The 15,497-nt window shown below is 37.7% G+C and overlaps 2 protein-coding genes across 2 annotated transcripts in view; both read left to right on the top strand.

Moving 5' to 3' along the window:
- efcc1 (EF-hand and coiled-coil domain containing 1) overlaps positions 1-8,554 on the top strand; it is a 17,731-nt gene extending 9,177 nt beyond the window's left edge. The window contains exons 3-8 of the mRNA XM_024269366.2: positions 2,166-2,308; positions 2,439-2,574; positions 3,863-4,001; positions 5,430-5,579; positions 8,117-8,186; positions 8,274-8,554. Coding sequence (XP_024125134.1) covers positions 2,166-2,308; positions 2,439-2,574; positions 3,863-4,001; positions 5,430-5,579; positions 8,117-8,186; positions 8,274-8,398 — 763 coding nt within the window. The 3' untranslated portion in view covers positions 8,399-8,554. The remainder of the gene's footprint in view (positions 1-2,165; positions 2,309-2,438; positions 2,575-3,862; positions 4,002-5,429; positions 5,580-8,116; positions 8,187-8,273) is intronic.
- Positions 8,555-12,600: 4,046 nt separating this feature from the next.
- The window catches only part of elk4 (ETS transcription factor ELK4), a 12,372-nt gene continuing 9,475 nt past the window's right edge, over positions 12,601-15,497 (top strand). The window contains exon 1 of the mRNA XM_024269370.2: positions 12,601-12,818. The gene's annotated coding sequence lies outside the window, so the exon portion shown is untranslated. The remainder of the gene's footprint in view (positions 12,819-15,497) is intronic.

Raw genomic sequence — 15,497 nt, 5'->3', positions numbered from 1 at the left:
TATTCAGCCGTATTATTTTAGTCAGAAGGGGTCTGAAAATGAAAATGTAAATGGATCTATTTGTCTGCAAGTGGATGCATCCGAATTGGAGCAGAGAAATCCCAACGTGACTTGCTGCGTCCAGATCTATAATCTTAGATCTTAAATTATTTGATGTACGTCTCCCATCATAAGGAAAATGCGAAAAACACCAAAAACACATTTTTTTTAATCACATTAACACAAAAAATTAAAGAAAAAAAGGACAAAAAAAGCATCAAGGTTCCAAAACAACGTCTCAAGTCACAATTCTCCATACGTTCTCTCTTAGTCTTCTCATTTCCCATTCACCTTTGTCTTTTTTGATGTAAAAATATTTTAATTTAAATGAAACCAGAAACTTTTAGGGGGAATCTGATGTTTTTGAATCATTCAAGCTCAAATATTGGCTCTCTTTCTTCGTGGTTGGCTGGTGGGTGGACCCAACTAAATTTCAAACTGCTTTGTCCCGCCCAATTTTCAAAACTTTGAGGACTGAACAAATGTCCATCCTTCCTCTTTTTATGTCAAATTCGTACCTTCCAGAATTAAATTAGGTCTTTGAAACCTAGATGAAGGTTTTAGGAATTTGGATTTCCTGTGATAGTTTTCAAGCTTCCACCATGATCGCATCAGTTTGACAGAAACTGCTGACGTTCACCTTTCAAAGGAGAGAAGCAGCTGGATGAAATGAGAGATGGTGTACGTGGGAGGGAGTGGAGGTGGGAAAATGGGGTTACTGCTGCGCATGTGAACAAATCCTGAGTACAGAAGATGTTCCTCTGAAGGGAAACTAGAAAATCAAAGCCAGGTTAATACTTAAAAGGGAGGAAAATGAGTTATTTGCATTTTATCCAATTTATTTCAAATGTTAGAATCCTCTCTAGTTCATTTCTACTTGTTAGATGCATGTCAAAGTGTTCAAATATTGTTTGAAAATCTTTATTTCTACACCATATTTCCGTTTGTTGAGATTTTGATAGAAAAATGACTTTGGTCCAAAAAAAAAAAAAAATGGTTGTCACCTGGAGCTGGTCGGGTTTCATGAGCAGTTGGGTTATTTGAACAACATCACTGCCCTGCATGTGTGTGAGCTCAGCCAGCCCCCCCTCCTCCATGCCTCCATGAGAAAGAGACTTTCTGCAGGCTCCCTTCTGTGTGCGAGAGTCTCCAGAGCAACCAGACAGCTTTGTTTGTTCTCCCCGGTCTGAATGCAGCTGCACTTCGCCCCCACTTTTCAGAGAAGTTCCCGTCTCCCTGCAGATCTGCATGAAGGGAGATGAAGTCACAGAGATGCAGAGTGAGACGTCGTCCTCCTGCCAGCTCGCCTCGGCTCCTCCCTCTCTCCTCCTTTTGTTTGCTTTTTCAGAGTCGGGCGGCTCCAGATCTCTGAGACTTTCCCTTTTTTTTTGCCAAGTCGACTTCATCTGGAAACACTTAAATGGTGATTTATGAAGGTCCTCTGTTACGCTTCCTCCAGCTTGACGGAGGGCAGAGTAAAAGAAGGGAGATTTGGAAGTGTAATTCTCCTAAACTCCAGGCTTGTCAGGAGAAAGTGTAGAATGGAGATGGTCTTTGCACCGGCAGAGAGGCTTTGTTTTTGTCTATGAGCTTTCACTTTGAAATGCTCTAAACGATGATCATTACTACAAAAATATCACAAATTTGAATTTGACTAAATAAATTCATTTAACTACAAAATTGCCAAAAATTAAAAGGCCCACTCCGACAAAAATTGTGTTTTTAACATTTTCTTGGGGCATTTCTCTCATGATGGAGGACATGTTTATAAAGGAAATTATGCTTAAAATGGTATTACTGATTATCCCTTTATTCACATTGTTGTGAATCAGGAGCAGACAAAAAATACAGTTTAAAACATTGTGTTAGTTACATAGAAGATATGTTGGGTGAGTTTTCTGATTCATCCACTTGCAGACAAATAGATCAGTGACCCAATACTTCTTTGTTTTCCTTATCTGAGCTGGTATCTGGCTCAAAACTGTACAGCTTGATAATGTTAGGTTGGGGTTGTGAGGCAATGTAAGCTAGCGGGAGTGAGTGTAAAGAAATTGATGATGGGAAATGAGGGCAGAGTCTTGCCCAGGTGCAGATCTCTCCACTTAGCTGCCAGTTCTGTCTTTCAGGTCGGAAGCATCCAAACTACAACTCCCAGGAAGCACTGGGGCAGAGCTGAGTGCCAACACCAGAGCGAGCCGGAGGTGTTGCTCCGACACCCGCCATGACCGCTGTTCGCCCCCGGGCTGTGCCGTCACTACCCCTGACAAGAGTGAGAGGCTGCACCTGTATCTGCCAACACTCCTACATTCACTCACACCTTTAGAAACATGTTCTAACCTGAACTCAAAGTCACTTGATGAGGGTTTACATCACGGGCGTGGCTGTGTGTTTGGGGGCAGTGGAGGAGCAGCTCTTCCGGTCGGTGGAGGGCCAGGCAGCTTCAGATGAGGAAGAGGAGAAGTGGAGCGACCACCAGCAGAGGCAGGTTGACGAGGTGAAGCGAATCCTGACACGACTCTCCAGCTGCAGTGAAGGGTACAGCTCCTCCTCTTCATCACTGTTTAATAATGATGCCACAGGAGAACAGGTGCTTCATTCTGGAATCCATCTTACAACGTGTATGTCTCTGACAGCAGCACATCTTCTCTAATCTGCCAGAGTTCACTTTTTAATGATGGAAATGGACCTCTGGGCCTAAAATGACAGGTGGGACTAATAGGCCTATCGATAATTAAGGTGATTCTTAATCTGAGGAATTACCTGTAAATCAACATTTATAACCATTTGAATAATCTTCCATAAAAATGTTTTAAAAAATGTCTCCAGTTTATTTAAGGAATATTGTATTTAAGCACAAAGATGGAAACTTTTTTTTATCAGACAGGAAATTAGTTTTTTATGCTACACTGCAGAAAGAGGTTGCCTAAAAATAGGAAAATAACAATAATATTTACAAAAAGAAAACACAATAAAGTAGTAAAATACTTAATAAATATTATAATAAGAAATCCAAATCTAGAAACAAGGGAGTTCCACAAAATGCCTAAAAAGCTGTTAAAATAACTTAAAACAGGTCGTCATGCACCTCAATAAGCATTTTTTGATAGTTCAAAGTGAATAGTTTGCATCTTTGAGTTTTTAATGTACCTTATTGCAGGTTGATTTCAGTAACATAAAACTAAGTGGACATGTGTTATTTTAAAACAAAATGAGAAAAAAATCTCAGAACAAGACAGCCGATCTTAATAAAGTCTCATAAAATCGATTCTTAATGTTTCTAATTAATTCAGTTTTAATGAAAAATATTTAGATTAATTTCTTAAATTTTTTTTTTTGTCTTAAATTAAGTTTTTCTGTTGTTAAGAGAAAAAGGATTTTGACTCATTTTAATAACCATTTCTCTCTAGATCAAAGCTCTTAATGAAAAAAAGAGTTTTCAACATATTGAAAAAGTGACTTCTTAAAGCCAGATTGTCATCTCATACTGAGCAGAAGTCACATGACTGTCTTATTCTCTCATAACATCATTTAATTCATATTTTGTTCCTTCTTATTTGTCTGGACTTTGACAGTTGTTTCATTAGTTCTGATTTGTTGATTTTTCTTTTCTTATATTATTTTTTGTCCTCTTTTGACACAAAAATACAGAAACCAGAAAATGAGTTTCTCTACAGAAAAATCAAAGTGTGTTAACTGAATTAAAACAGCATCTGTGTTGAAGAAATTGAAATAATGTGACTGCTGCAGTGGAGTAAAGTGTAGCTCAAACTGTGTTTTGGTTTGATGAATGGCCATGACTGATGGAATATTTGCTCCCAAGCAGGTGTGAAAACAGGACGATCAGGAAACTGAGGTCTCAGCTGGAAAGCTCCCGGAGTGATCATGGCTGCAGCGCCGTGCTGGAGCTCCTGCGGAGGAGGCTGGAGCTGAAGGAGGCCCAGCCAGAGGTCACCGCGGATCAGGTACGCAGAACTCCGCTTCATCACCTTTCTGTCTGCCTCTTCACCCCGTGAGAAACGTCTATGAGCTGCACTCACCGTTAGGGCTACTGCGATTAGTCGACTAATCAACTATTAAAATAGTCGACGACTAATTTAATAGTTGATTAGTCGTTACTTTATATTATATGGAGTCGGAGTGTTGTAAAGTTGAAAGTTATAATGGTATTATGCTAGCTTTTTGGACAATTTTGGCATTTATTCTTATTTTTAGTCTATTTCTGAGTTTAGCAAATATTTCAGCTACATGCTAGCTATTATGGCAAGTTTATGCTTTTTTCGTTTTTAGGCTATTGTGGAGTTTAGCTAATATGTCAGCTGTGTGCTAGCTATTATTGCTAATTTAGGCTTTTTTTTTAGGCTATTTTTTTAGTTTAGCTAATATTTCAGCTACATGCTAGCTATTATGGCTAATTTAGGCTTTTTGTTTTTTAGGCTATTTTGGAGTTTAGCTAATATTTCAGCTACATGCTAGCTATTTTGACTAACTAAAGCTTTTTTTGTTTGTTTTTTAGACTAATTTGGCATTTAACTAATATTATAGCTTGCTATTAGCTTCAGCCATTTTAGCTATCAACCTCAGCGTTTTTAGCCATCAATTTCAGCATCCTCAGTTATTAGCACGAGCATCTTCAGCGTCCAAATTTAGCTTGCAGCATTCAAATCTAATTCATGCTTATTTTAGTTTGCTTAAAGCCAATGATGGTTCAGATGTGTGCTTTGCATCCAGTTTGCGAATGATAAAATGGAAAAATAATCGTGATTAGTCGACTATTAAAATAATCGTTTATGGCAGCACTACTCACCGTATTACTAAAGAAGCATGCGTGGCTTCAAAGTCATGTTCTAATGCTGCATCTCCCTCGTGCATATGAGCAGAAGTTTCACAGAGACGCCCTCCTCCTGCCTCATGACACTCAGATCGGTTGTAAAGGAGAGCTCTGGCTCAGTCCAACCATCATTTTTCCAGCACAGGAAGATGCTGAAGTGGGGGTGGTTTGGTAATGGGTTCCCAGAAGATGTTTTTCCACAAAGAGGAAACAATTGTAATAAAGTTCTGACTGCGTTTATGTGATCCATGTGTGGGCTCCGACCTTTGTCTGGATGACTTCTTGAATGCACTCACACTTCCTGTATTTTCTTTTTGGTAACTCAGAACATGCATATTGATTTACAGTGGTCTAATTTCCACATTTTCATCTTTGATCTCCTTCAGCTTTGTGAAACATGTTCCTGTTATCTTTAGACATCCATAACTAAACCAGAACCATCAAAGAACTTTAGTTTAACAAAGAATTCCATATTTTTTCATGTGGCGTTGTACAACAACGGTGTGTGAGAGAGGAGAAGCACATTGTGTTCTGGTTCCATGTGGCGGTGTTGTTCTTTCAGATGAAGGAGTCTCAGGTCCAGGAGAAGGTCGAGGAGACGGGGCTCCTCCAGGCAGAGCTGCACATGCTGGAGACGGGGAAGGTTCGCCTGTCGCTGCTGGAGGAGAAGCTTGCAGACGTCCTTCACTTCCTGCATGAGCTCAGAGACCTGGTTGGTGAAAGCCGGAATTTTGGATTGAAACTCAGGGATGTAGGTTTTATCATATGGAATACCGTATTTTTTAGGATTACAATTCACGATATTTTGCATAGCTTGGGCCAGGGATGTGACTTATGTCATTTCAATAAAATAAATTGGTTCATATGTTGATTATTTTCCTGACTAAAATCAGTTAGATGTCACTGTTTCAGTATTTGCTACTGACAGCAACGCAGAAGAAGAAAAGCTGCTCAGTCGGATCAGCTGGTGGAGTCTAAAACCAACATGGAGGAGAATCTGATCCTTCTTTTCCTAAATTTTACGATTTTTTTTTCTTTTCGTTCCCCCATCGAGCCAATAATTAAAACATCGTCTAATTGTATTTGTTTTTATATTTTCCTCCTTGAACTATTGTCAGTCAGAAATTCATCAAACTGGCTCACAGAGAGATGGAAGTACCGCTGAAAGCAGCCGTCATTCAGATGCAGCTCCTGCAGTAGATAGTGAACGTCATTGTAAAAAAAGACTGAAATGATCTGATGAACCCATACTTGAAGACATGTCTACCGATGTTTTCTTCAGAATAAGTAAACTCGTCTCAACATCATCCGTGTCTTCCATGCATTGTAATGAAATATACAGTCAATACTTCCATGTAGCTATGAGTCTACAAACTTTTGACATCAGCTCTTCCCACACGTACCAGGAGAGTCAAGTTTATGAACACTTTTTTAGATGAGTGTTGTGCAGCAAATTTGATGCACAATGGAAATTTTAAACACTTAAATCGAGTTTAGTGTGAATGCAGCATTACGCCAGGCTTGGCGAGGTTGTTCAGAAGTATCGCAGTTTTTTTCTCCAATAATGCGACTTAGACTTAGTACCACTTATAAACTGAAAACTACGGTACTTAAAAAAATAAAAGAAAATCTGCTATATCTTTAGCCTCTTAGGACCTGGTGTCCACATGTGTGGGCATCACATGTTGAGCTATATTACCTCTGATAATTATTTTTCAAAATAAAACCTTTTTCCTGCTGTACTCGCTGTTTTCACCGTGTTGTATTAATAAAAGTTCTGTGCTTATCCACTGTATGAAGACGAGTCACGCAGAAAAAGAAGTGTTGAGAATTTAATTCAAAATCGCATCAGAATGAGGGTTTGTTCACCGGTACTTCTAAAATGGCAAGTTATCGTGTAGATTTCGTGAGTTTGGAAGTCTCGCCAGGTCGGCAGCAGAGCCTGTGGTGCACCAGGACCACAGCTACCCTAAGCCAATCTGAGTTATATAACGTAGCTCAGGAGTGTCAAACTCAATCGTACAAGGGGCCAAAATCCAAAACACACCTTAGGTCGCGGGACACACTAAAATTTAATTTTTAAAACTGTAACTTTTTAACATAATTACGAACTAGATACATAGCATTCCCTGCGCTAATGCTAGTGTGAATGCTGTAAGCTGAATTTGGGCGCTGAAGATGCTAGTGCTGATAGCTGAAGTTACTGTAATTGGTAGCTGAAAATGCTGAAGCTCATAGCTGAAAACGGTGAAACAGCCAGCTAAAATATTAGCTAAATGCCAAATTAGCCTAAAAACAAAAAAAATGTAGGCTAGTCAAAACAGCTAGCATGTAGCGGAAAAAAAAGCTAAGCTTCAAAATAGCCTAAAAAACTGAAAAAGTCTCAATTAGCCAAAACAGCTAGCATGAAGCTAAAATGTTGGCTGAACTCCAAAACAGCCTAAAAAACTTTTAAAAAAAAAGAGTCTAAATTAGCTAAAACAGGTACCATTTAGCTGAAATATTAGCTAAACTCCAAAATGGACCGTGACTTTTTAACTTAATTATGAATAACAAAAAGTCAGGAATATTATTCCAGAATAAATAACTTTCAATATTTTACTCTCCATAAAACATAGTTAAATATAAAGATAAAAATGAGCACAAGATAACATCAGGCCATTGGTAATAAAATTAAAATGATCTGGAGGGCTGGATATTTGACAGGTGCCGTAGCTAGATCCCTCCAGGGTCCGCACTGGAGCTGGACCAGATGCAGTGTGAGCCCGGGGTAAGCCTCTGCTGATATCCCATTGTCCCTCTGTTTACACTCTCTCATGCTAGCTTTCAGTGTCTGATCACCCCAAGCTAAAATTAACGGCGAAAAAAAATGGCGAACAATATTGGAGCTATCCTGCTGTACAATTTTGAGCCAGAGATCAACTCAGAAAAGACGAAGGAAGACGTTCATGGATCTGTCTACAACTGGAGGAATCAGAATGGAGTAGAGCAGGGAGACTTTAGCCGACCAATTCAGTTTCTACTGAGATTTTTCAAACAAAATGTTTTCCCTCTGCTCCTGATTCATCATGATTTCAATAAAAACATACTCGGAAACACAGTTTTAAGCTTAACTTTCTATTATTCAAGTCCTCCATCATGAGGACATGAGGATGAAATACAAAAAAAACAAATGCCTGATTTTCATTGTAGTGGGTCTTCAGGAGGTAAAGATAATTTTTTCTTCAGTGCACCTGTCTGTCTCTGCAGGATGTCTCCCGGAGGTCCCTCGGGAAGATCCTGGTGAGCACGTTGGAGTCTGGCAGTGACCCCCAGCACAGTCAGTATGAACACGGAGCAGTCGGTTATTCTGTCGATGATTCCCGCTCCTGAACCCTCTGAAGTCTTTGCTGCTGTTTTTCCACAGGCAAAGCCCACATCCTGGAGGTGCTCAATGCTCTCTGTCATGAACTGGCTTCTTGTGAAGTTCTGCCTCCAGGAGGCGCGCTGGAGTCGACCTCAAACCAGCAAACTCTCCTCATCTCCTGCTAAAACAAGACTGTCCCCCATAAAACTCTTCAGTTAGGAGTCAATAACCAGGCTGATGGATGTAAATGATGTATCATAATGTAGCTCGTATAGATGTGAAGCTTTAATCATCATAACAAACTGCTTTCATTATAAGATAATAAAGTGGTAAAAGACAAATCTCTTGTTTTATTTCAGGATTAACCATATGATGGATGATTTATGAAAGTCTTGGTCAAGATTTTTTTCCTGGGGTGATTTATTCTTGTTAGGACATGAAAAAAGCATTTTTTTTCCCCCAAAAAATGATTTTTTTTTTTTTTTTTTTAGTTACAAGCATGTCCAATCCATTGAACCAACAGTGAAACAATGACATGATTTGTGTTTAAAAAAATATGCTGAGTGATGCATGATGTCCTCTTGATTGGACACACGATTAATCCTTATTTTCTACATACTGTACATAGAAATCATATTCAAAAGACACTTTAATCCTTTGTTACTGTATATCATCTGTTTTTCCCTTTTCATCTGTTTATGAATCATCTTGGATTCAAAGTAAATTTACTTGGAGTTACATTGACTGACCACTGAATAGAACTCAATGCAGCAGAGGGCGCTATAGTAACTGAAATGCAGTTCTATTCTATTTATCAAATTATCTGCAATAATAGGAAATACAGAAATACATATGGTCAATTACAAATCTCATGCTTTTTTCCACTTTCTTGTAATTTAGTTTTGTCTAGCTAAATCTAATAAAGCAAGATAATCTTAACTAGACTAATGGCTTAAAAATAAGCGCCTAACATCTAAGGGTTTTTGGTGTAATCCATGGTCTGTTCAAGCATTTGGCGACAGTAAGGAGGAAAATCTCACCCAATAGAAGATAAGGAGTAAACTTCCTGCACAGCTAGACTCAATAATGGACAATAATCTGCTGAGAGCGCTTAGGTTCAGGACAGGAAAGGGACAAACATGGAAAACATCTGCTGTGGGATTGAACAATGGAGGTTAGTTACTGGAGCAGTAAAAGAAGAGGAAGCAGATCAACAGAAAGTCACAGAACATCTGTTTAAGAGGAAAATGTGTGGAACAGCAGCGAGTGAAGTGAAGCATGAACTCAAGAAAATCCCTGGGAGATCTGAAATGGACAGAAAGGATAAGTAGATAAGGATAAGTGGAAGTATCTGGATGAATGAAGAGATTATTGACCAGAACAGGTTTGACCTTTCCCATAGGAAAAATCTGTTGCTCAAATGTGGCTCAAGCTCGTCTCCTGAGATCAGTCTGAGCGTCTCATCTTTGTATCATTCTGTGATCATTTGTGTCTTAACTCTTGCTCCTAAGGGTCCCTTAGGAGCAAGAGTTAAGCAAAGATGAGCAAAGACATCGAGACAAATGAGCTTGAATTGAGATAAGCTTTTTGAGCAAGACTTAAGAAGTGGGAGAAACAATAGAGATCTCATAATAGTCTCACTCTGATCTAAATTGTCTCAGCTGTTTTAAAGAAGGATTAAGGAGAAAAGGATTAGCTCTGACATTGTTTACAAAGGCTTTAAAACAAAGGCAAAAGATAATCTATCTATCTATCTATCTATCTATCTATCTATCTATCTATCTATCTACTTTTTTTCATTTAAATATTTCTTCTAAGTTTACAATATGTACTTTCAAATTTAAAACTGTTTTTTAAATTTACATTGTCTAGTTTTCAACTTTGCAATCTGATATTTTTTATTGATTTTATTTTTATTCATTTTAAGTTGATCCTGATGCAACCCCATATAAAAAAAGGAAAAAACGTCACGTTTTAACTAGATATTGTTAACAATCTGAGTTCAAAGTGGCGGAAAGGGAGACTTGATGACCAAGCATTCTCGCAGCATATAAACTCATCATGTACACACAAATCTGAAGATGTGCACTTTTAACTGTGATGTGCGCAAGTGTGGTTTTGTTTGTGTGTGTCAGGCGTTTAGTGTGTACTTCTTAAAGATTCTGTTTGCGTAGGAGCTGTTTTGAGTTTGTAAGTAGAATTGTATTTCATGTTTATTTTTATATTTGACAAAGTTTCACACAAAATGTACTAGTTACAAATTAAGTATTACGCACAAATAAATGTTTAGAGACTATTCTTTTTCCATAATGACCAACTACTTTGACATTACTTGATGAACTTGGACCCTCACGGATTCTCCAGCCTCCCTCGGTACCCGATTGAAGCTCAACCAGATGTGGAATTGGGTTCGCCAAGTCTGTCTAGGTTTTTCTTCTGCCACCAAGTCAGCATCAGGTGTCGAAAGCTCCACCCTAGTCAGGTGACACGACTACAAAGTTGTAGTTGATGTTAAAATCTCCTGTGAGGTCTACAATGACTCAACTCTGAGAAGGCAGAGTACTCTGGAGAGCTTTTCGTCCCAAAATATGCTAAAATCATAAAAAAAAAGATGAGCAACTCAGTTTCTTCGCCAAGAATCCTTTTTTTAATAAAATTATTTTGGAAACAAAATGTATAGAAATAATTTATTTCTTATAATAACAACAATATGACCTACAAAATGTGAAACAAGTCAAATTAGCCAATGTTGACAATCCTAAAAATATCAAAAGCTCGCAGGGATAACTAAATGTCAAATCAGGATTCTAAAAAAGCCTAATTAAAAAGTAAAATTGGGTGATTAGCTAAAAAAATGGGAGCCAAAAAGTGCTAAAACATGAGAAAGGTGCAAAAAACCTAAAACACTCAAACAAGGGTTATTTAGGAATTACAACTAAAAAGAGTTTGAGCGTTTGTGGCTCAGAAAAGGCAACAATATTTAAAGTCCCCCATGACAATTTATTTTAATTAAAAAAAAAACATTCTCAGTAGTGTTTTAATTATGATTGTGAAGTTTTTAACCAAAATCCCAGAACCTAAATGTCTTTTAAAAAAACATTTTCTATGTTAATCTGAAGCCTCAGCTTCAATAATTCAAACTGAGTTTTTCAGTTTGACTGACAGCAATTTAAAAGGAGTAATACTTAGAAATGCAAAAGCAAAAAGATTTCTTTATTTGCTCTGTTTGATAAGAAAAATGCCACATAAACATGTAAAAAAAAAAAAAACTAAAAAAACATGATTTTCATCAGAAGGAGACTTTAAGTAAAAACTTGATTTTTGAGACCAATTTTTAAAAAGCCATAATAAATTGTAAATATGCAACATTTCTGGCTAAATGTCACAACACTGTAAATTTAACTCTGGTTTACATTTGTAGTTTAATTTTTTAAATCAAACGGAAGAGCACTTCCTTTCATTTCAAGTCCTTTCAAATTAAAAGTGATGAAGAAATCGAGTTATTTATTCATTGTGTTTGTATAAAGACATTGTAGAGTTATGTCTTCCTGTTGCTGAATGTAAATCAACGGTCGGTTTGGTGTTGTTTCATGTAGTGATCTAGCGCCACATGCTGGTTCATTTGAGTAGTTATAAACAGACGACTTTTATTTTTCGAATTTTTACTATTTTGTCATATTAAAATTAATTCGGAACCTCAAATAAAACAAAAAATAGGATAATAAAAAATATTAAATAATATAGAAGGTAACTTGGCCCGTATACTTTTAATGCACACACACAAATTATTATTATTAATATTATTTTTAAGTCTGTTTTGTGTTGTAGAATTTTATTTCGTATTATTCGCGATGAATGTATTTTTTTTAATAGAATAATGTATTAATTTGTATATTTGTGCATTCAAAAAGTACACAACTACTAACGCAATGTTCTAGGGGGTTTAAAAGTGAAACTAAAATGTTGTTTTGATACTTAATTTAGTTAGCCTTTTTATATTCTATTTTTTATTTAATTGTATTTGTTTAACCGTAGCTTGTAATTGTGTCGTGCATTTCTATAAGTATTTGTTATTAAGAAAACATCGTGGTTTTTTTGAGTAAACATGAAACAAAAATAACAAACATCGAGGGAGGAAATGATCTCAGCGTGCCTTTGTTGAGACGTTTACGGACTCATAGAACCGTAGGATTTTTATATGTACTATCATATCGACATTCGAACAAAAATAGTGGAACTTGTTAAGTGACTTGAAATTGATATTGAATAATATAGTGGAAATGTTTATATATTTACAATATTTATACATTAAGAAAAGATGCTCAAAGTAGTTCAATCTAACTTGAACAAAAACTATACCTTACATGTTAAGCTGTTGAGTAGCGAGTTTTATAGATGTCCTTAAACGCAGCATCAGTTCCTGGTCAAAGGATACATCGTCAGTTAAAGCCAGTTTGATGCATTTTCTGTTTCGGTATTTCCTTAACAGCGCTTTTTGGAAAGTTTTCCCCGGGCCATGACACTTCACCGCGGTTCCCGGAGATGATTTGGGAATATTTGGGCGCGGCTCGTCGACTCGGACACCCAGCGGGCCCCACCAGAAAGGTACATTTAGCAAAGCGAGCTAGCTAACTTGAAGCTAGCGGCTAACACTCTTTGGTTAGCAACCCCCCCTCTTCAATAGCGTCAGTGTCTCGGTTTGTTGTTGTCTCCCTCGGCTGCGAGGAGCGGTGCTGCACGCGGCAATCGAGCCCCGCCGTTACGACACACAAAAGCCGCCTCCACCCGCGGCGGGAAACTTGTTCATCAACAAGTGGTCCTTCTCTGCAGCGGTGTGGGCGCGCGCGCGAGCGAGCTCAGGCAGAAATCACAACACTTTAGAAAACGTCTGATTTCACGGGGTTTCTAAGCTCACACTTATTTTATTGTTATTTTCAAACGATGTTACATAACGTTCCCCGGTAATCTCGTGCCTCCTCCCCTCCGGCGGCAGTTTTGACTTTGTCCTATTTTCCCGCAGATCTCGCCGGTTTTAACATGACAGTCCGGGACAGATTGTGTGAGTGTGTGTGTGGGCTGCAGTGTCTCCATCCCAGCATGCATCCATGAGTCAGAGCAGATTTATTCGCAGCTATAAGAAGCTTATACACACACAAAAACACACACTCACATGTTGACAGGCAGAGCAGAAGTCATATTGGCCCTCCAAAACTGGGCAGACCGAGGCTGTGAGGGAAGGCACACTGCCTCTTGAGCAATCTTGCTGATAATAACTTGTGTTATGGCTCATCCTGGCAGAGGGAGCCGCGTGGGCGTGAGTCCTGCAGTGTTCATTAACCTGCTGTAGGAAAAAAAATCTTCTCAAGGAGATGCTGGAATCCATCTGTTAGGTTTCCCTGCAAAACTATATCTCAGTCCATCCTGACTTTTGAATATTTTTTTTTTTTTGCACTAAAATGATTCCAACCATCAAGCAATTTTATACAAATTTAATTTGAGGGAAATGTTTTGTTTTTTTGTGAAATTTGATGTATACACCTGTCTGGTTGTATGCAAATCTTTCCAAACCTAAAACAAAAATTGCCTCTAGGAATTTTGTATAGTAGATGTGTTGAATAAGAAAATGTTCAGCATATCGTGGCATTTTTCTGATGACGGGGGACATAAATTGAGAACCATAATATTGAATTTCTGAGTATTTTTATATTCAAATTGTAGTGAATCATTAAGATAAAAAAACAGTTTGAAAAAGTTTGTGATTATAACATCACAAATACAATGAGAGGGCCACAACCTCCATTCTGATGCATACACTTTTCTTGCTGAAGTTGGCATCTAGTTCAAAACTGGATATCTCCAATATTGCTCGACGTTTTTGTTCCACCTGTAAAGTTGAGTTAGGGTTTTTGGGGGCTGTAAGCTAGCAGGAGAGAGTGTAAAGAAGGTGCACTCAGCAACAGGAAAGGGGGGCGGGGTTGCTCTGCGCCAACGGTCCCATCCACAAATCAGAGGTAAATTTCTAGTGAACTCCTGCCGCTCTGCAGAAACTATGTCATAGAAAACAACAGAAGTTTTTGTTTTAATTTAGGCTAAAAACGTCATAATCATAACTAAAAAATCACTACAAAAGATCATTGGAGTGTGTTTTTAAGGTCACAAGAGAGAATCTTAGTCCTCAATTCGTGTAAACCACAAGAAAAATCTTGATGCTTTTATTTTGAAGGTAGACTTTCTGCTTTGTTTCAATTACCGTATTTTCCGGACTATAAGTCGCGTTTTTTTTCATAGATTGAATGTCCCTGCGACTTATACTCCAGTGCGACTTATATACGAATTTTAAATGATGAGATATGGACCGTAAGTCTAGAGTGCCCTCTTATGGTGATCTTTGCAATTACTTTATTTACTTTAGTTATTCAGACGTGACACAGAGGACGAAGAATTTAAGGGATTTAGTGATATGGAGTGAGAGTCGCGTGCAATTAATTACAGTAAAGATACAAAGTTGATGAGTTCTTGAGTCTATAGTTAAATAAAACTGTTATGTTATATAAATGCTACACCTTTTCGTTTTTTTCATGATGGTAATATGTGAATATGTGTTGACACATATTCAGCCTGCTTTCTATTCACTTATGAATGTTATAACTTACCTTCCAGGATGATGTAATATCGTTTTTTTCAATCAGTTTGTAAAATAAATTACTTGAAAAAAAATGCGACTTATACTCCAGTGCGACTTATGTATGGTTTTTTCTTCTTCATTATGCATTTTTTGGCCCCTGCGACTTATACTCCGGTGCGACTTATAGTCCGAAAAATACGGTATTGTTCTGCAACAGAACCAAAATTCTGAAAAAAACCTGCTCAGCTTAGCTCAAAAAGCCACGCCCCCTCAGAGGAGATTTTGAAAACAGGCTTCAAATCAACATGAAAAATGGCTTTTTAAGCATTTAGGTTGTGGGATTTTGGTTAAAAACTTCATAATCATATTTAAAAACTGCTGCGAACTGGTGTAAACGGTTAAAGATTTACATTTACAAGAGTGTGTGTTATTTAGGTGTCACCTGCTACATCTCTGGTGTTAAAGGGTGACATTAATTCAAAATGTTTAAATTTAATAGATTTCTCAACTTCTTCCTTTGCTTTAATCTGCTTAAAAATTCACAAAAGGACTGTTCAATGTTATGCTCAGTTTCCTGCTCAAAACTCATCAAGCACGCAGCAACGTTTACTGTTACCATGACAGATGGTGACAAAGATGTTTTAACTCTGTTGCATTTT

This window comes from Oryzias melastigma, linkage group LG5 (genome assembly GCF_002922805.2).
Source record: "Oryzias melastigma strain HK-1 linkage group LG5, ASM292280v2, whole genome shotgun sequence".
NCBI classification, from domain to species: Eukaryota; Metazoa; Chordata; class Actinopteri; order Beloniformes; family Adrianichthyidae; genus Oryzias; species Oryzias melastigma.
The sequence above is the reverse complement of the archived record's forward strand: the minus strand, read 5'-3'. Positions and strand labels throughout refer to the sequence as shown.